The 22,212-nt window shown below is 35.8% G+C and overlaps 1 protein-coding gene across 1 annotated transcript; it reads left to right on the top strand.

Annotated features, from left to right (window-relative positions):
- The first annotated feature begins 6,987 nt into the window (after positions 1-6,987).
- LOC132267257 (pentatricopeptide repeat-containing protein At2g22070) lies at positions 6,988-10,427 on the top strand. The gene has a single exon (XM_059768376.1). It carries the CDS (start codon positions 7,371-7,373, stop codon positions 9,768-9,770), a length of 2,400 nt encoding a protein of 799 aa, XP_059624359.1. The 5' UTR covers positions 6,988-7,370; the 3' UTR covers positions 9,771-10,427.
- The last annotated feature ends 11,785 nt before the right edge of the window (positions 10,428-22,212 follow it).

The following is a 22,212-nucleotide window of genomic DNA, read 5'->3' as shown; positions in this document are numbered from 1 at the left end:
TTCTGGCATATCCGTGTACTTCACGGTGCAACATACTTCAATAAACTCATCCAAATGCTTGTACGGTTTTTCACTAGGAAGTCCATGGTAGTTTGGAAGCATCTGAATAGTTTGTGGTTTAATTTCATAGTGATTTGCTCTAAATGGGGGCAATTGAATGCAAGTGGGTGCATTGTATTCATTAGGCACATAATGGTCTCTTAATGCAATGGGAGGATTCACAATTGGTGGTGCTAAACGAATACCTTGATTAGCTTGAACTATGGGAGGTTGTGGAGCAAATATTGGCCTAGGCATTCCCAATGGAACTTGGCCTTGTTGTTGTAGGTGAATGAATGGTCTAGGCATGCCTAATGGTACTTGAACATTTTCATGATGCATATTAGGGTGGAGGTTGCCTTGTTGGTCTATGTGACCAAGGTCCTCCACATGGTCATCATTCAAATCCTCCATTGGTGAAATGGAGTGATGAGAACTACCTCTTCCCCTAGGATTACGAACAACCGATTCAAGATGAAAATTATGAGGGACAAGAGTAGGATTCAATGACCTACGACTATGCATACACTAGCAAAGTAAAATATAAGCAAGTAACAATCACTTTGCCCCCGCAACAAATTAATCAACAAATCTCCACATACAATGATCCCATACTCCCATGCTTAAACAACATGCAAAGAAAAGTAAATTGCCTCCACGCGGGCTCACGATTTATTTAAGAAATGGAAAACAAGCCTCCACGCAGGCCGACGATTTAACTATAGCTTGACTTAGAAAGATCTCACAAAGGGTCCTTAAGCAACTTCAATTCATTTTCAACTTTCGAACTTTGCTATGCTTTGCATTTTTTTAGATTTTAAGTCCTTTTTGTGCTTAGCTTAGCTCCTTGCTTTGAAGTCTCCTTTGCTTAACCTCCTTGCTCAATTTCACCTAGCCAAATAAGAACAAACACAATAAGTAACCAAAAATAAAAATAAAGTAAAGACACGATCAAAAGAGTACTAATCCCTAAATGTTTCCAAAACACGGCGTTGCCAATTTGATCTTTAGCAACGGCGCCAAAAACTTGGTGACCGTCGTGGTGTGCAACCAAATTTGTGCAAAATAGTGTGGCCAAGTTTTACATTTATAAATACCACTACTACCACTAACTAAAAATATAGCAAGGGTGAGTAGGGATCGTCCTAAGGGATTGAGGGTGCACTAGTAGTGGAAACAAGGCTTAGGGTTAGTAGGTCGAGTGATCAAAGGTAGGTTGTTTGGTTGATTAAACTATAATTAAGATTAAACAAGATCAATATAAAACAAGTAATTAAAGGATAGAGAAAACAAGAAAGAGATCTTGGAACTTAGAGATCACCACTAAGCATCACTTTTCTCTATACTCAATTCACAATTAATGAGGGGAAGGCATATGTTGCAACAATAGTGAGTGTGTGTGGTTGTTTCAACCAGTATGGATGACCAATGAAGTATATATTGTCTAGACAATACAACGAATAGCACAATATATCAAAGTAAGCCATTAATCCTTCTTCAAGCTCACAATCCAAACACATCACAAAATTAAAGAAATATACTACTTGCATTCTTAAGTATGGAACATCAAACAACAAGCATGGATTGTCCTCTCATTTAACAACTAAGGTAACTACACTACATCTAAGCTAATGACATGGAAATTAAACTAATTAGACTAAGGAAGAGGCACAATCCATTAAGAAATGAGTATGAACCATCAAATAAACCACAATAGCATTCTATTAAGCACTATGTCTTGACAATCTCTAGATCTATAGCATCAACACACATAAACATGCATCAACAACACAAGAGATAGAGATAAACAAATGAACATCTATCCTAGCATACATAGACATATGGATAGAATGAAATGATCAATTGGAAGAATTAAACCACATAAATCATTGAATAAACAAGATCTATGTATATAAATATGTCAAAACATGTATTACAACACAAATCCCCTCAAAAATACATGAATCAAGATAAAGAAAGCATCCTTAGGGCTAACTCTAGCCCCAAGAGAATGTCTAGCCACTCATGAATGGTGTCCTCTAACCCTCAAGGGCTATCTCCATGGTAGAAATGTTCCTCTTCTTAAAGTAGATGGAAAACCTCTCAAGAATGTCTCTAGCCTCCTCTTCTCTTTTCTTCCTCTCTAATAATTGTCTCTAAAAACTATCTACCCAAAAGCATCTATCTAAGTATATGTGTAAAAGTGGTTCATATTCCTTATATAGGTAGGTTAAAATGTCACACCCAATAGTCTGGGCTCGCACATCAATATTCCTCCAATGATTGCACTATGAGCCAACCTTTAATGAGTTGGATTTTGTCTTTTTTCGAGCTTGAGGAAGTTCGATCGATCGAACTGTGGTGAGATCGATCAAACATGGCTGAGATCCATCGAATACTGTGGAGATCGATCATCTATAGTGGTGCCTTTTTGAATAAGGACAAATCTCTGAGATATTTTTGGGAAGAAGACAAAAGTGGCAGCTGGAGTAGTACATGTAGATAAGATCGAGCACTTCGATCGATCGAATAGCTATTGAGATCGATCAAACTTTATGAAATCTTGTGGATAAGGACAAAAGCTCAGATCCATCTTGAACTGCTTAGATCGATGAACTTTCAATCGATCGAATATATTCTGAGATCGATCGAACCTGCTAAATTCCATACTTTGCTTCAATCTGCTTCTACTTTGCTCATTTCTTCCATCCAACTTGAGTTAGCTTCTTTTAAGCTCTTATTTGGCTGAATTGGCTTATTTTGGGGATAAGCACCTAAAAAGGGCAATAACACGAAATTAGTCTAAAACGAGAAAGAATGATAGATAAAGGTCTTAGAATACCTATGCTTAAGGGGTTTAAATGCACACTTTTCAGCGCTCATCATATGCTTTAGTATATCAACACTGTTGAATGCCATATATTAAAAAATTTAATTATTTAGTATTATTTGCATAAGACTCTATTCACTCCTTCCCCCCCCCCCCCTCTAGAGTCACTATCTGGGCAACAATATGCATTACTAACTATACAACTTTCCTTGTAGATTAACATTTAACACAATTGTTAACATAATTATCATAAATAAGCATGCTAGCAATTAGTCAAGGCAATCACCTTTGCATACAAATTAGTACAACTTCTACATGTTAAGCATACTAAAAATTCTCTTCACATAGATGACATATATTCAACATCATTAAGCATTCATTTAACAATGCAATAACGTCGTTTCAATTATTTGTGTTACAGGTGAGGAATTTCTTACAACCAAGTAACATGATATATCACATAACTAACATATAAGAAGTCACAAAGTTAATGGAATCCATGAATTAGACACCCTTACGTCTTAAATGCGCAAACCCTAGCTTTGACTCCTTGTGAAACTCCACCAAAATACAGGCTATGGCTACCAAAATGAAGAGGAGAAGAAGATCAACTTTTTGTCTTAGAGCCACCTCAAAACCTACAACCTTGTCTTAGTCGAAAATCCAGTGGGCCCTAATGGCTAAAATACTTGCACCATCGTGAAGCTCTCATCATGCTATCTCATTTCTCTAACTATGGCATCCCCAAAATCCTAAGTTAAGCATACTAAAAATTCTCTTCACATAGATGACATATATTCAACATCATTAAGCATTCATTTAACAATGCAATAACGTCGTTTCAATTATTTGTGTTACAGGTGAGGAATTTCTTACAACCAAGTAACATGATATATCACATAACTAACATATAAGAAGTCACAAAGTTAATGGAATCCATGAATTAGACACCCTTACGTCTTAAATGCGCAAACCCTAGCTTTGACTCCTTGTGAAACTCCACCAAAATACAGGCTATGGCTACCAAAATGAAGAGGAGAAGAAGATCAACTTTTTGTCTTAGAGCCACCTCAAAACCTACAACCTTGTCTTAGTCGAAAATCCAGTGGGCCCTAATGGCTAAAATACTTGCACCATCGTGAAGCTCTCATCATGCTATCTCATTTCTCTAACTATGGCATCCCCAAAATCCTAAGTTATGGAGGTGAAAATCAAGCTTAATGATGAAGCTTTAGTGGAGGTAAAAAAGAAAAAGGAAGAAAAAGAAGAGAGGAGAGAAACAGAAAGAGAGAGAGAGAGATGCTGGATGAAAGGAGGGAAAAGGCAAAAAATGATGGTTCATTGTCCCCCCCCCCCCCCCCCCCAACACGTGTGGTGAAGTGGTGGGGTCCACCTTTGACCACCAAAAGACTAAAATGCCCTCACAAGCCAAATAAACCACAAACATGCCCTATACATGAAAATTCCACATATACCCACATGTAAGTATCAAATAACATTTATAACATGTAAATGAATCCAAAAAATAATCCCAACTACACAAATTCGGGCGTTGAACCCATACGGGACCTCCCGACCCAAAAATAAAAATAAAAAATGGCAAATTGTACCAAAATACATTTCTAAGAGTTCTAACCTCAAATAAATGTCCCAAATGACTCTCGGGACCCTCATGGCACTCTAATCGGTGCACAACACGTAAAATGATGTATAAAAATACTAAAAAAGGGACAAAAAAATCAAAAAATTCTGAGACGTCGTTTACATATAGACAAACAAAAGTACAAGTGAATACAAACAAATACTATATGGATATATATATATATATATACATCACCGAAAATTCTGTAAATTCTCCAAAGCAGGTGAGGTGAGAGGTGGGGAACATCGGCGACGCTTGCCCTCCTTTCATGCTTCCATTACTTCTGAGTCTCCGGCTGAGGGAGTTGGAGAGACAAAGTGGCAAGATGAGAAATGGAAGACGAAGTGGCAAGGTCACGATTCCAGTGGAAAGGTTGTTGGTTAAGTTCTATAGATGGGTTATGTTTGGGTGCGATTGGTGCAAGGGTTTTATAATTGGGTCTTGTGGCTTGGGTTTGTTGTTACTGTTAAACCCACTAACCCAAACACCATCTAAACCTAATTTCCCACAACCCAAACCCAGCCTTATGCCCATCTATCACTATTCATCTTCTTCAACGCACACATTGTCACAACTCTAAACAATATTCAAGGCCCAATTGCTCTAAACACAATTATAGGACCCCAACCCAAGCCACAAGACCCAATTACAAAACCCTTGCACCAATTGCACCCAAACATAACCCATCTATAAAACTTAACCAACAACCTCTCCACCAGAATCGTGACATTGACACGGCCTCATCGTTATAGTTTGTGCTCACACTCCGTCACTACCGATTCGTTTCTCATCACCGGTTCAATTCGTGTGCTCATCGATAAGTTCCGTGTCTTATCCGTTCTGTCTTGCCTTGCCTATTCATTCTGTGGCTATAATTCAGACCTATGTCCTCGCCATTAAATTATGTAGCTACAATTTTGACCCGTGTGCTCGCTGATTCACTCTATTGCCGCCGTTTAGTTTAGACCCGCGCACCGGTAAGTTTAGTGCAACACTGTCCTCGCGTGCTCGTCGGTAAGTCATTGCTTCACCGCTGTTCATCGCCACCGGTTCCTTCTTGCTTCATCGCACATCGTCGACTGCATATCACAAGCCTCATCGTTGTTCACTCATCCTTGCATCGCCAGGCAATTTCATCCCGAGCACATCCTTGCGTCGCCAGTGCGTGTATGTTGTCGGGTTACAGGAGAGTGTGAGAGAGAAAATGTAAAGAGAGAAGACCTAATCATGGGTAAGTCTGTAACTTTAAAATAATAAATATCAAATTTAAATTTAATAGTAAATCATAGGGTCAAATTTGACATTTCACAACCCATTTAACGGGTCAACCATGGGTTTGGGGGCAATTTGATCACTTTTTTAATTGTAAGGGGTTTTTTAAAATAGGTTGGGGGGTTATGATCAAAAATTGAAAGTAGTGGGTTTTTCTTTAAAATTAGCCCAAATTTCATTTTTATTTATTGAATTTCAGTATTTCCTACTACTATATTATTATTAGTGTTATTTCCTACTACTGTATATTAAATAAATTTACGTATTAAAATATTAAAATATTAAAATTTAATTATTGATATAGAATTATTTCAATATTGTTATTATTATTAGTATGTCCTACTACTATATTATTAAATAAGTTTTTTGATATTATATGTTTTATTCTTTCTACTATATTTTTATTATTAGTATTTTCTTCTCTAATTAGTTGTTCTTTTATTGATATTATATATTTCCTTCTCTAATTAGATTTTCATTTATTAAATTTTAGTATATTCTACTACTACTACTACTACTACTATTATTATTATTATTATTATTATTTCTTCTCTAATTAGAATTTCATTTGTTAAATTTTAGTATATTCTACTACTATATTATTATTATTATTAGTATTATTATTATTTTCTTCTCTAATTAGATTTTCTTTTATTAAATTAAATAAATAAATTTTCTAGTATTATTTATTTCCTTCTCGGATTAGATTTCTTTTTATTGAATTTCAATAGTTTAATTTTTTAATATTATATTTTTCCTTTTCTAGTTAGATTTCAATTTATTGAATTTCAATATTATTACTGTATTATTATTATTAGTATTCCTTTCTTTAATTAGATTTATTTTTATTGAATTAAATAAATAAGTTTAATTTTTCAATATTATATAATTCCTTCTTTAATTAAATTTTCTTTTATTATTATACTATTAAATAAATTAATGTATTGAAATACAGAAATTTTTTGTATAGTAATAAAATAATATATAAGTGTTTTCCAACATCTTATGCAACATTTGTCATCAGAGTATTTATTTGATTGCACACATGCCACAACCTCGCTCTCAATAATTGATACGGACGTTTTAAGAACAAATGCCCTAACAATATATTTGTGATTTAAAACGATGCTAGAAGAAAAATACACAATTCTAAAACATGGTATAGAAAAAATCATATTTAACCCATTTATTTGACCTAAAACACTATATAAAGTCTTATTTTATCTTTAAACATGTTTCAAATGGGACCTATTCGAACTAGTATTTCAAGTTGAGTTATGGACTAGGGTAGCAATTTTTCATTGATAAAATTATTTTCATCTCTCTTGGTGAAACTCCACAAATCCATTTTCTCCTAGGAGGGCAAAACAAAAAAATTCCCTTTTTGTAAGCTATATGCGCCAAACAGAGAGACTAAACACTAGTTTGCTTCTCTCAACTTTCTGTGTCATGAGTCGACCGTTGCTGTTTTAGCCATGCCGTTCTCTTCGTTTCCCGCCAAATCAATTGTTTGAACCTCTAAATTTCTCTACTGTTTTTCTTGAATATGAACTTGTGTTTAGAGTATCTAAACTGGCCATAAACAATATGAAATGGAATGACATGACTGGTCTTCCTCGTTGGTCTCTAATGGAGGCTCCAACCTCACTATCTCTCACATCTCCTTTGGATTCTTATGCATCTCTCCTGCAACAAACCCTTAGAAACAGAGACTCATTTGCTGGAAAATTGATTCATGCTCGAATAATCAAATCCGGGCTTCACCTTGGTGTGTTCTTGATGAATAACCTCGTCAATTTCTATGCCAAAACTGGGTCTGTTTCTGATGCCCACCACGTTTTCGATGAAATGCCTGTTAAGAACACTTCTTCTTGGAATACTGTTTTATCTGCATATGCAAAACAGGGTAGGATGGATGTAGCACGTCGCGTTTTTGAGGAAATGCCTGAGCCTGATTCTGTTTCCTGGACTGCACTGATCGTGGGTTATAATCAAATGGGTTGCTTTGAAAATGCGATTAAATTGTTTCTAGAGATGATAGCATGCAGAGTTTTGCCAACCCAGTTCACAATAACTAATATTCTTGCTTCCACTGCTGCCATTGAAGCACTGGATATTGGTAGGAAGGTTCACTCTTTTGCTGTTAAACTCGGGCTCAGTAGCTATGTTTCTGTGGCAAATTCCCTCCTCAACATGTATGCAAAGTCAGGTGATCCGGTGACAGCAAAAATTGTTTTCGATAGGATGAGATTGAAGAACACGTCCAGCTGGAATACTATGCTTTCGTTGCAGATGCAGTCTGGTCAGCTTGATCTTGCTCTAAACCAATTTGAGCAAATGACTGAAAGAGATGTAGTTTCTTGGAATTCAATGATTGCAGGTTACAATCAACTTGGATTTGATCTTGATGCATTATATACATTCTCCAAAATGCTCAAGGATTTTTCTTTGAAGCCTGATAATTTTACCTTGGCTAGTGTTCTATCGGCTTCTGCCAATCTTGAGGATTTGAAAGTTGGGAAACAAATACATGCTCACATTATAAGAACCGGATTTGATTCTTCTGGTCCTGTTGGAAATGCTTTGATCTCCATGTACACCAAGTCTGGTGGGGTTGAAATCGCTCGAAAGATATTAGAGCAAAGTGGGACTTCAAATCTCAATGTAGTAGCATTAACAGCCCTACTGAATGGATACATCAAGCTTGGGGATATAAATCCTGCCAGAAAGATCTTTGACTCATTGAGGGACCACGATGTCATTGCATGGACAGCTATGATTGTTGGTTATGTGCAGAATGGATTCAATGATGATGCTATTGAGCTCTTTAGATCAATGGTTAGACAAGGGCCAAAACCAAACAGCTACACTCTAGCAGCAATTTTGAATGTGAGTTCAAGCTTGGCTTCTTTGGATCATGGAAAACAGATCCATGCAAGAGCCATAAGGTCAGGGGAAGCATTATCTGTTTCAGTGAGCAATGCTTTAATTACCATGTATGCAAAAGCCGGAAGTATTAAGAATGCAAGACAGGTATTCAATTTGATACATTGGAAGAGAGATACTGTCTCTTGGACTTCAATGATCATAGCTTTAGCTCAGCATGGTCTTGGAGAAGAAGCTATAAAAATGTTTGAGAAGATGTTGGAAGTTGGTATTAAGCCTGACCACATTACATATGTTGGTGTACTTTCTGCCTGTACACATGTGGGATTGGTAGAGCAAGGCCGGAGCTATTATAATTTGATGCAAAATGTTCATGGAATTGAACCCACCTCAAGCCATTATGCTTGCATGATTGACCTGTTTGGGCGTGCTGGATTGCTGCAAGATGCACAAAATTTCATAGAAAATATGCCATTTGAACCGGATGTTATTGCTTGGGGTTCGCTTTTAGCTTCTTGTAAGGTTCATAAAAATGTGGAGTTGGCAAAAATTGCTGCAAAGAGAGTGCTTCTTATTGAGCCTGAAAACAGTGGGGCCTATACATCCCTTGCTAATGTCTACTCTGCTTGCGGAAAGTGGGAGGATGCTGCTAAGATTAGAAAGTCGATGAAGGATAGAGGTGTGAAGAAAGACCAAGGATTTAGTTGGCTTCAGATTGAAAACAAAGTCCATGTCTTTGGGGTTGAAGATGCCTTTCACCCGCAGAGAGACGCAATCTATCAGATGATTGAAAAAATCTGGAAGGAGATTAAAAAGATGGGTTTTATTCCAAACACTGAAGCAGTATTGCATGATCTTGAAGAAGAGGTGAAGGAGCAAATTCTTAGACATCACAGTGAAAAGCTTGCCATAGCATTTGGGCTTATAAATACTCCAGAGAACACTACTTTGAGGATAATGAAAAATCTTAGAGTCTGCAATGACTGTCATACTGCCATTAAATTCATCTCCAAACTCGTCGGAAGAGAAATTGTTGTGAGAGATGTCACACGTTTTCACCATTTCAAGGATGGTTCGTGTTCTTGTCGTGATTATTGGTAGAAGTCAACGAAGATTTCCCCAATACATACATGATATGAAGATATAAAACGAAAAAGTGGATGAGAATAGATGCCTTTGCATTTACCATCAAAAGGTTCAGCTTCAGGTAACAAACAGATCCTGCTTTCACTGATCTGTCAGCACTTTCTTGCTTTCGAGTTTTGTGCAGAAACTGTGGCTGGATACCTGGATCTACGTAGGAATTCTACTTGACGGGCTTTAATCAAAGACTGTGAAAAGGAATATGTTGGTGTGTTGGTCTTTAACTTACTGATAATAATTACCGCACATTGTTTTACCCAGGTGGTGCCCTCCCGGTATGTTAACCTGCTGCTATTTTGATAGGTGTGTAGTTCTCACAGAAATCTAACTTCAAATATCAACCCTTACATCATTTATCTATAGCTAGATTAAGATTTTCATTGTAGCTCAGAATATTTTACAGGATTGGAAAATAATTATTGTAAAGTATGTGAAGTGGGCCCAAAGGCAAATTCTAGGCTGGGTACTTCTTTTTTTGGAATGCCTACTGAAGCTCTGAGGATGCATGTCAGATGCTTAAGTGATGTAGGAGTCCAATTTGTGTAATCCCCAAAGAATTTATATGAGTTTATGGTACCCAATTCACTTCGTTGTTCACAACTACAGAGCTTTATTATCTTCTTTTGTGTAATTGCAATTAGGGAAAACTAATGCTTGGTGAAGTTTGTATTTCTCTTTTGAACGGCGATAGACATGAATCACATTCTTAGGGATGGCAATGGGGCGGTTTGGGGCGGGTTTCCCATTCCTCATCCCCGCCCCCGTTTAATTTTGGTGCCCCCAAAACCGCCTCATAACCGGTTAATTTTTTGCCTCTAATCCCCATAACCGCCCCCGCCCCCGCCCCACTTGCCCCGCCCCCGCCCCATCACCCGCCTCATAACCGATTATTTTTTTTTTAAACACAATCATAGCACATATACACATATATATACATATATATATATGGAAGTGTTAAGTGTAGGGCTTCCAATATATATATAGAGAGAGAGAGAGAGTGAAGGTTTATTTGGTAAATATATTAATATGGTAGATAAATTAATAATTTAAAATATTAAACGGGGCAGTTATGGGGCGGGTATGGGGCAGGGATCTTAGTCCCACGCCCCCGCCCCGCAACCGGCCGGTTTTTTTTTTTAACCCCCATTCCCACCCCATTTAAGTAAACGGTTCTCCAAACCCGTTTTAAATGGGGCGGGGACGGGACGGTTCCCCACCGGATTGGGGATTTTTGCCACCCCTACACATTCTTACTCTTCATCACTGTGATTCTGCACAAGTAGCCACTTCTAGAAATATATATTATTATTATTATTATTATTATTTTTTTTTTTTTTTTTTTTTGCATCATGGATCAGATATATCATGGCGAATTCTTAAGAAAAAATTGTCTTCCACAATGGAATCGGATAAGTGAGATTTCGAGTAAGTGTTTACATAATCTTCTTTTGTCCGAAGAAATGATTCATCGAAATAATGAGTCACCATTGATATGACACATCTGAGATCGCCAAATGTTCGAGAGTTCCTTTATTCAATCCTTTTCCTTCTTCTTGTTGCTGGATATCTCGTTCGTACACATCTTCTCTTTGTTTCCCGGCTCATTCATTTAAGTACCTTTTGCAAGTGGGATTGGAACTATAATTCCCAAGGGAACATGCTATCCTGCATGTTCATACCCGAAGTGTAAATTCCATTTGCAGGCAATCCTTTTTCTATTTATCCTATCAGTGTGAATATTGTAGTATTCTTTTGGTTATTTATAAAAGCTCTTCATGAGACATGTAAAACATATGGACTCAACATTCTTAAATCACCTTAAAATTTCTGTGCGTGAAATTCATCATGTCATAAATCGGGAAGCATTTGTGAAATATTTGACTCTGAAGCCAGCCATTATGCCAAAGACTGTCGTCTAAGTTCACATTGATTATGGTACTTCTGGAAAATTTTCTTGGTTTATTGCACAAGTATTTCAGGTGGTTGTAGATTTACTTCACTACATGTTCACATCGATTATGACATTGTAGATAAGGCTGGTGGTGCTGCATTGCCAAGCTGGGTTTTAAAGCAAGGTGTGGTTCCTGCTATAGTTATCATTTTAAAGGTCTTCAATCACCTTTAATAACATTTTTTTCTCTTTTTTCTTTCTATTATAATTTTCATCAACAACTTGTTTTGGTTTCTTTTGATTTTTCTTTTCTTTATTTTTTCCTATTAGCAATTATAATGGCTCAGAAAATTCGATGTAAAACCTTTGGTGAAGACCCTGTATGCCCTTCTGGTGGAAATTGCATTATGCTGGTGTTCTGGGACGGAAAGGCTTGCTTTGGCTTGTTGCACCACTATGTAATCGTAGGCAGCTCATACACAGGCAGGGGAGGATCATGCGTGGGATCATAGGCAGCTCGTCCACACGGCAGGCAAGGGGTTATGCGCGGAATTAAGACGGAGATGGACAGAGTGAGTCTTTCCCTCCATGATTGAGACTATGTCTTGACCATGCAGTGATCAAGATCGATTTAAGAAAGGAAAAAAAAAAAAAAAAATCATTTTTTATCAGTAAATTCTGCCTTTTCAATGCGGACTACTTCATTTACATTATCTGATAGTGTTCTGCCCTCTTGATTGCTGCGAAGTTTCTCAACAGGGAGTTGTAAGTTTTCCCTCTTCAGATATTACATTCTCCATATGTAATAAATTCAGCTTTTGTTTTGCTTTCTTTATTCATGCTGAAGACTCTGCATAAAGGTTCCAGTTTTCTTGTTAAATACAGTTTTCTTTTTTCATAACATAATGGTGTTGGGAATCGTGCAAGTTTCAAAAACTTTCAGAAGAATTTTCATATATAGATCTTGATTCATCACATAGAGTTAAGTTTTATGCAAAAATAAAATATGATGTATCATTCAATTAAAAAATTGAATACTTACATCAAAGGTTTGAGTAAACCTTAAATCTCTCCTCTAAAGCGAATGTTCTCACTTATTGTAAATCTTTTTACTAAATGCCTCCTCCTTGGATGTCCATCTTCTTGGTAATGATCTTACCTTTAGGAATCACCCATAAGCCTCCATGAATGACCTTGAAAAGTTAAGCTTGTGGGAGCCTCCATTAGATGAGAATACAAATCCTCAAATTCTAGAGAGAGAAAATATATTCCTTTTATTTCCAAAAGTCTCCCATAAAATATACATGGACCATGTATATATAGGCAACATAAAGATAAGAAAAGAAAACAATAAATCCTTCTCAATTTCTAATTCACATATCTCAAATCTAATAGAATTTCAATATCAAGTTGGACTATGAGTGAGAATCCTTTGGGCTTATTATTTTCTTAGCTACAATGAATAAATAATTGGCCCCGATCCATAGACCCAATTCAATTAATTCATAAATTAATTTCTACTCCACTAAAAGAAATTAATTGAACTCCAATTAAATAATAAATAACATCTAAATCAATGTTGCACTTTGATCCCTCTATGTATAATTAGTTATCGAATAAATAAAGTCATCAATCCGACTACTTAATTAATATATTTATTTTGGTACTTTTGATTATTTCCGCCTTGATCACAATAAAATATTTGTTTGACAAAAATAATAATTTAAATAAATAAATTATTTTGTCTAAAAACACACAAAGGCTTTCGAATTTACTTTGTGATCAATCATAATCAATACAAAATAAATACAAGTAGCAATGATGCAAATATTGAAAATATAACCCTCTAACTATTAATTACATAATTACCCAAAATGCTAGTCAAAGAATTCCGAAGATTTCGCCGAACAAATCAAAGTAATTACTAATTAATAAAAGAGTCTATACTTCTTTCATGCTTAAGAGTCAAATGCCATGACGGTGGTAGGGAGCAATTGCATACGACGACTCTCGCAATATATCTCAATCTAATGCGAATCCAGTTCAAATCTTAGTTAATAATGAGTCTATCCGTAATTACTGACTATGAATAATTTATGATTACTATTATATTCCTGTATTGATCACCATCACATACATATTTAAATATCTCTTGTAATCAAATGGACACTATCAATTCCATAATGAATCGAAACATAATATACTGAATTCATCAATTATATAAATCATAAATATTTCAGATATGTCAGGAACATATGTCATTAGTCACTATAATCCAAATATGAATTTGTTATGCCAGGGCATATAAATCCCAATAGCTCTCACTTGCCCTCATAGCCAATTCTAATTGCATCTAACTCCAATGATATCGAGGTGATGATCAAAACAATTGATCGATGACACATTTGTTAATGGATCAACAAAGTTGTGTTCTAATATAATGTTCTAGCCACGAGTACATTTTCTTACCAGACAATATAATGTCAATACTTCCTCTCACTGTGCCTTGTTCCTCTATGGAACCTTGGGTCATTGGTTTGAACTACTTCTGCACTATTGTCACAATATAGCTTGATAGGCAGGTTAGTACGCTCCACAACCTCTAAATCAGTGAAATCAAACCAAAAGGCTTCATTTGCTGCCTTTAAGGCTGCAATGTACTCCACCTTCAAGTTTGAGTCAGCAGTTGAAATCTTCTTAACAATCTACTAGCTGATTTTCCTTCCATTGAGTGAACATATACCAAGTCATGAACCTTATAATAGCTACATCTGATTTAAAATCAGAACTAGCATACCCGACTGGAACCACATCATCACATCCATAAATGTGTATGAGATTATTGGTTCTCCTCAGGTACTTTATTATATTTTTCACAACAGACCAATTATTAAGTCAGGGATTGGACTCATATCTAGTGACTATCCCTACAATGTAGCGAATGTCCTGTTTGGTATAGATCATGGCATTTCTGAAAATCCCACATGCCGAAGCATATTATTCCATTCTCATTTGCTTAATTTCATTTGCTAGTCTTGGAAAACTACTTACTAAAAAGAGCAATCCATATCAGTAAAACAAGAACTCATTCTTTGGGTTTTGCATACCAAACCTGGTCTAAACTTTATTAATGTAGGATTGTTAAGATAAGCCTATTTTCCTTTTAACCCAATCTTGTAAAAAACTTGATCCTAGGAATATAGGTTACATCTTGAAGATCCTCCATTTCAAAGTAATTGAACAACTACCTCTTTACTGATGACAAAACTTTCCAAGTCATTCTAAATGCGTAGGATGTCATCAATATATATATAATTAGAAAAATAATGACATTCCTTGTACACTCGTGATTTATTCACTAAGAAATCTTCTGGTATTCTTTTGTAGATTAAGTTGCCTTCCATAGGTATCACCCTATTAGAAAGTTCTACGAGATCCCAGATTTTATTAGAATACGTAGATCCCAACTCTGATTTCATAGCAACTTGCCAAAACGATCTGTATCCATATCAGTTCACACTTCCGTGTAGCTTACTGAGTCCAACTCATGTTTAACAGGGATGTCCATAATGGTCTCACCTAAAAACATGATTCTGTCAGATTGGATGATAATCCTCCCACTACAACAATATACCAATGAAGGAATCTGTGTACTATATAATGCTGACGCATCAATAGGGAATTCATGTATAATTCTTAATCTCTATAATAAGTGTGTTAACATGTGGTACATTTGGTACTCATACCATATTCTCTAACATTATGCTACTAGGTATGTGATTCATAATATGATCCTCCTATAGATAAATAGTGAGTGTAAACAATCAACTTTTATCATTAAGGTCATAAAATAATCCATCCTAGTGCCTTTAGAGTAGCCATCAAATCAAGCATACCTATGATCTGCTTCCAACTTACTTGTCCATATCAAGCGCACATGTGCAAGACTACCTCATATGTGCATGTGATTCAAACTAAGATTTAGTCAAAAACACAGCTCAAAAAGTATACTTGAGACAGACTAAGATGAAATGCAGTTCATAATGTGCATTAATATCGTCAAAGCTAAACTCTAAAATGAAATAGATAATGTAGTATAACAGATCATAGATCTAACCATGTTAAGCGGAATTCTGTTTTTCCTATTTGACACCTCAATTCATTGAGCATCAATTGCGGAAAAACTAGTACACAACACCCTCATTGACCATATAGTATTTGCACTATCCCAAAAAATACTCATATCTACGATCAGATCGAAGTGCTTTGATAAGTTTACTTAATTTGTGCTCCACATCAGTCTTGACACTTTCGGAATATACTAAAAGTTTAAGACTTGTGTCGCATCAGGTAAATTTATCCAAAACGTGAGTAATCTTGCTTGGATGTTCATAAGACCACACGTGTCAGTGTGTACCGACTTCAATTGTTCTTTATATCTATTTCATTTGGCTGATTAAAGCCCTTAGGGTTATTTATCATTCAATACAGGATTCACAAGTTGGTTTAGGCTCCCCTGCCTCACTAGGTAATAAACCTTCTTTGACCAATTTTTGAATCTTATTTTGACTGATTATAACCCAATAATAGACACTAAGAATACAATGAGTCAGAAATAACAAATTTTCTCTTAACATTCACTCCAGAAAATACAACATTAGTTTCTACATCATGCAAATATTAAGAGCTTGTAATTATAGTATATTAACTATCTTCAATGTACCAGAAGTAATCGCACATCTATTCAATTTTATAAAAGCAGTTTTACCAAAAGTAACAACACATTTTTTTTTTTTTATAAACCAAAAGTGAAACAAGAATGAGATTGTGTCTAATATCAGTGTATAAAGATAGTTCTCTAATACTAATATCCTTATACTCTCTAATATCAGATGTAATACTCCCACCGACTTAGTTATAACCTTGGCATCAGGTCAACAGACAAATATATATTCATATCATGCAGGCTACTGTATTCCTGAAATCCTTGCAATGAATTGCAAACATGTTTAGTGGCTCCAGAATCTATCCATCAAGAATTAATAGATACAACCACATAATATGGCTCAATGATTAAATATATATTTTCCTATGCCACGTCGTTGCTTAGACAATTCGTCCTTTAGTGTCTTAGTTAGCCGCAAAAGAAACAGTTTCCTTCGCCCCTCAACTTATACTGCCTTACTTCCTTTAACCTTTTGGATACCCAGGTTTTGTACTAGCCTAGTCCTATTATCATCCTTCTTCTTTCCTTTGCCCATCCACTTGGGCCTAAAAATGGTATAGACTAGGTTAGATTGATAGAAACGTCCATACTTATGATTATCTCTTCATATGTTACCAATTCTATAAGAATATCAGTGAGTGTGAACTCAAACTGGTTCCTTATTTAGTTCACTCTAAAAGAGTCGAACGAGTTTGGTAACAAGACAATAATCATGTCAACTTGAAACATACCACCCAAGTCAGCCCTATTAACCTCCAATTCAATTTTTAAATAATAAACAATCATTTTAAAAACATGATCTTTTATTGGAGTTCCTTAAGCTATCTCAATGATATTTAAGTCTGACACAGTATTAAGGCATACACTCTATCTAATCTCAGCAAAACAACTCATTGACATTTAACATCATACTTGAAAAAAATAAAACAATGTAAATGTTAGCTTTTAAGCGTATTCGAGATAAACTTTAGAATATTGCACTAAGTCATATCATTTGCCTTATTTCACTTATTAAAAGCATTAATATCAAATTGGGTATCTTAAAGTAAAAGGATTAGGTATAGGAGTAGTAAATACATTTTGTACCCTTACATTGTCAATAAAATATCTTAAGTTACTTTTCCAGTCCGTATTAAAAGAGGTCCATTGAATATGTTAACAAGCAGATTAAATGGATTAAACATAATTAATCTAAATATAAATGCATTCATACAATAAGCAAGGTGAATTATTTAATACTATCATGCATATTTAAAATTAAAATGAATTTGTCAACCACATAGTATAATAAAACTTAATAGAACAAGAGTTCATTATCACTATAGGTGAACAATCCCTTTTAATTAATGTGGGTCCCTCAACTTCGTAGCATGATAAAGCACACAATCAATACATTAATAACTGAACCTGTTGGAGGAGTTCATTATTGCTATTTTTGAGCTTTATTTGCTATTTAGCGAGCACTTCCATTAAAATAATATGTGGATCCCTTAACCACTGTGCATAAAAAATCGGATAACCAATACGCCAATAACTTATTCGGTTGGCGAAGTTCATTATTGCTATTGGCGGGCAAATCCCATCATTTTCATATCTCTTAAGACAATGCCTTGTCTATATATATGAAATGATTTCCGATTATATTTAGCCTTTCTAAAATCACCTAATGGAGACTACTCTGTTGGGGAGCTAAAACTATTGATTTTAGATTGAGTGTATAACGTTATTAATGCTCTAATGAAAAATAAAACATTAAATATCTTGTTATTATAATTTAGACTCTTTAAATCATGCGTGGGGCCTTATTTTTAAAGATCTAATTGCAATGAACATTTAATATTTTTTATTTTCATGAGACAACCATTCTTGTAATCTCAAACTCCTCAAATCATGCGTAGGGCCTTATTTTTGAAGATCTAATTACAATGGTTATAATAACGAAGGCCATGGAGTAATGTATAAAAATCTGCGCTCCCACTCAGTTTTTAATTATTTACAATTAGGGTTTTTAATTCATGATTTAATGCATGTAAAACGCCTAGATGTTAATCCAATTAAATTTAGAAAATATCTGGACTTTTAAATGATTCACTAATATTTAATTAAGGCACACTTTAAAAATAATTTACAAAAATAATTTTTCGTTTCCCAATAAATGCCCTCTAATTAATTAGCAATCAAATCCAATTAATTTTCATAATTTAATTAATATAAATCAAATCATTTAGATAAAAAAATTATGGGTCCAATGCATGAACAATAATAATTAGCAATTAATTTGTCCATACATCACGTAAATAATTAAACAACAGACAAAAGCAAATAAAATAGCCAACGGATTAAGCTTTTAACATTTAAATGCCCTCTAATTAATTAGCAATCAAATCCAATTAATTTTCATAATTCAATTAATATAAATCAAATCATTTAGATAAAAAAATTATGGATCCAATGCATGAACAATAATAATTATCAATTAATTAGTCCATACATCACGTAAATAATTAAACAACAGACAAAAGCAAATAAAATAGCCAACGAATTAAGCTTTTAACATTTAAATGCTCTAATAATTGCACGAGGGTCCTCAAAATAAGCTTGGAGGTTCACCGTCAAGTTCTGTGAACATGCAGGAGCCAAAAAAACAAGCCCTGACACACCCCCACGCACCCCCACACGTGCCCTACACACACTTGCACGCGCCAAGACATGCCACGCGCTGCCACGTGCCTGAAAGGCGCTGGCATGACTAGCGCATGTTTCTTACGTGCCAGGACGCGCTTATTAAAGCTTGCAGCGCGTGGCATGCGCTAGAACGCACCATGTGGCATGTGGTCCTCACGTGCCAGATGTTTGTGCGCATGGTGTGCACCCTCCCCCGCGAAACACTGAATCATCTCTCCCTTGTTGACTTTGATCCTATTGCTCCTGGTGCAGGTGCATGAAGACCTTGCCGCACTAGAGCAGCCGCCACTAACTCCGGCGCCTCCCTTGCCACCGGCTGTAACGACCCAAAACTAAATACCAATAAAAAATAAAAATAAAAAACATTCGGTATGACTTGTGGTAAAAAGGGTCTTACAACAACCTGCTTAAATGCATAAAAATGCATAGGGCCTCTCTTGGACCTTCAAAATTTACTTAACATGTCCTAACACAATGCAAATAATACTTTTCTTTCATCCATTCATTATATCTCAACATTGTTCAGTTTATAGTGGAACACTTACATGCTATTTAATCCAAATGTCATAATTATAGTCCCAAAAATATAATTACAATAACAAGAGTCCATAAGTCTCAATACGGAATACAATATGCTAAGTTTTACAAAAATAATGAGACCTAGATACAAAAACAACAAAATGATCATCTAATCCATGTTAGGCCTGTGGTGGAACAATATCCGCCACTTCATTCCCATTTCCTGAAAAATGTTAAAATGAAGGGGTGAGCATAAGCTCAGTAGGAAATGCCTAATGCACACCTCTTGAGACCCCGTGAATCCACACCATGAACAGGAATAAAGATATTGGGATCATACCATGTCGGGGGAAAAAAATATAACTACCATGCCACATCATTAATCCAATACCACAAATGAATATGGAATGCAATGATATGTCATGCTATGCAATGTCACTCCCTATTTTCCAAAACCATTTCCATCATCATTTTCAAACCGTTAATGAACCCGTCCCATGGCAACTCCATGGCAGCACAAGAGGAGGATTGACCATTGTCCCTGACCCTTGGCAACTCCATGGCGGCACAAGAGGAGGATTGGCCACTGTCCCTGACCCATGGCAACTCCATGGCATCATTATTATCATTTTCCAATTCTTTCCCAATGATATACATGAATGTCTCATGCTTCTCAATGCCATGTCAAATGAAAGATTTTTACAACTCACAAATTAACATAAGATTTTCATATTTCACAAATCAACATACTACTTCCATATAGCAAATTCTAGCAAATTAATCATAATAGGGATGAAAATTTAATACTTAGACATGTTTTACAACATAAAAATTTCTAAAATTATATTGCATGCTTTCTAATCACCAAACTAGCACTAAAGGCACAAAAAACTTGAATTAATCAACAATTTACATGTTTCATTATCATATATATCAAACAACACATAGTCATAACTTTGACACAATATATATATATAATAAAGCAAGAAATTTTCTACAAATCAAGCATGCTAATCATTAATTAAGTAGAGTAATTCACAAAAAGGCCCAAGAACATGTGAATTAAAATACCTACCTCCAAAATTATGAAAATCCCTAAATTTTGTGCCCTAATTTTGAAATCCCTAAAGTGCACCAAAACTGAAATTGCTTACACCCACTTGAAGATCTCGCCGTGCTCTTCGTTTTGCCCAAACGGCATCCAAAAATTCCCAATGAAAATAGCTAGATCGAGGCTTATATGGTTGAAGGAAGAAAAGAGAGAGAAATGACAGAGATAGGATAGCCCGCAGAGAAGAAAGAAAAGGCAGAAAGGGTCTGTAATGACCCATTGGTCATTGTAATGGCTTAATATAAGAGTGGGTCCCACGGCTTATTAAAAAAAATTACTTTTAACATTATTTCTTATCTATATATATAATAACTAATTGAAACATTACATTCTCCCCAACTTTAAAAGATTTCGTCCCGAAATCAAGCCATACCTAAGGGAGAAAACAACTCTGAATACTTGGAGTGAACCTCATATTCAAGCTCCCAAGTAGCCTCCTCAACTCTGTGATGCCTCCAAAGAGCCTTTACCAATGGTATCGTCTTTTTCCTCAACACCTTCTATTGTGTGTCAAGGATCTGAACTGTTCCCTCCTCATAGAAAACATCCTCATCAATGTGAACCTCAACCTAACTCAAAACGTGAGATGGATTCGGTTCATACTTCCGTAGCATCGACACATGGAAGACATTGTGGACTCTGTCCATCTGCGGTGGCAAAGCAAGTCTATAGGCAACCTCTCCTACCCGATTCAAGATCTCAAAAGGTCTTATGAATCATGGCAATAACTTGCCGCTCTTCCCGAACCTCATCAACCCCTTCTGTGGAGAAACCTGTAGACAGACGTAGTCTCCCACCTCAAAGGATAACGGTCGTCTCCGCCTATCCGCATAACTCTTCTGTCAACTCTGAGCTATAAGCAATCTCTATCTGATCAGCTTAATCTTCTCAGTAGTCTCAAGTACAATGTCGGGTCCTAGGCAGTTGTCTCGCCCACCTCAGTCCAACAAATATGAGACCTACAAGGTCCACTACAACAAATTAGGGATTTACCAGCGCTTTTTTAAAAAGCGTTGGTGCTGTGTACTAATTACCAGTGTTTCTATAAAAGCACTGGTATAGATATGTTTATACTAGTGCTTAGTGAAAAAGCGCTGGTATTGGTATATTTTAGCCAGCGGTTTCTTAAAAAACGCCGGTAAGTGCGAAATTTAGTGCGGGAAAATTTTTCACTCTAATATTTATTTCATTTTTTTATTTCCTTAATTTACCAATCTCACTCATCCGAGAGCCCTGGGTTTCTTTCAGCCTCCCCAATCGCCTTCATCTCTATTCTCGGTCTCAACTCCCTAATCGCCTCCATCTCTCTCTCTGCAACTCCCCAATCACCTCCATCTCTATTTTTGTTCTCATCATCTCTATTCTCGTTCTCGATTCTGAACTTGCCCCTATATCTTTCTCTCTCTGCAACTCCCCAGTCACCTCCATCTCTATTCTCGGTCTCAACTCTGTAGCCAATTCGAAGTTG

This window comes from Cornus florida, unplaced genomic scaffold (assembly GCF_030987335.1).
Source record: "Cornus florida cultivar Cherokee Brave unplaced genomic scaffold, ASM3098733v1 CherokeeBrave_3.0.0_Hap2_Chr07, whole genome shotgun sequence".
Taxonomy (NCBI): Eukaryota; Viridiplantae; Streptophyta; class Magnoliopsida; order Cornales; family Cornaceae; genus Cornus; species Cornus florida.
This window is presented reverse-complemented; position numbering and strand designations above follow the sequence as displayed.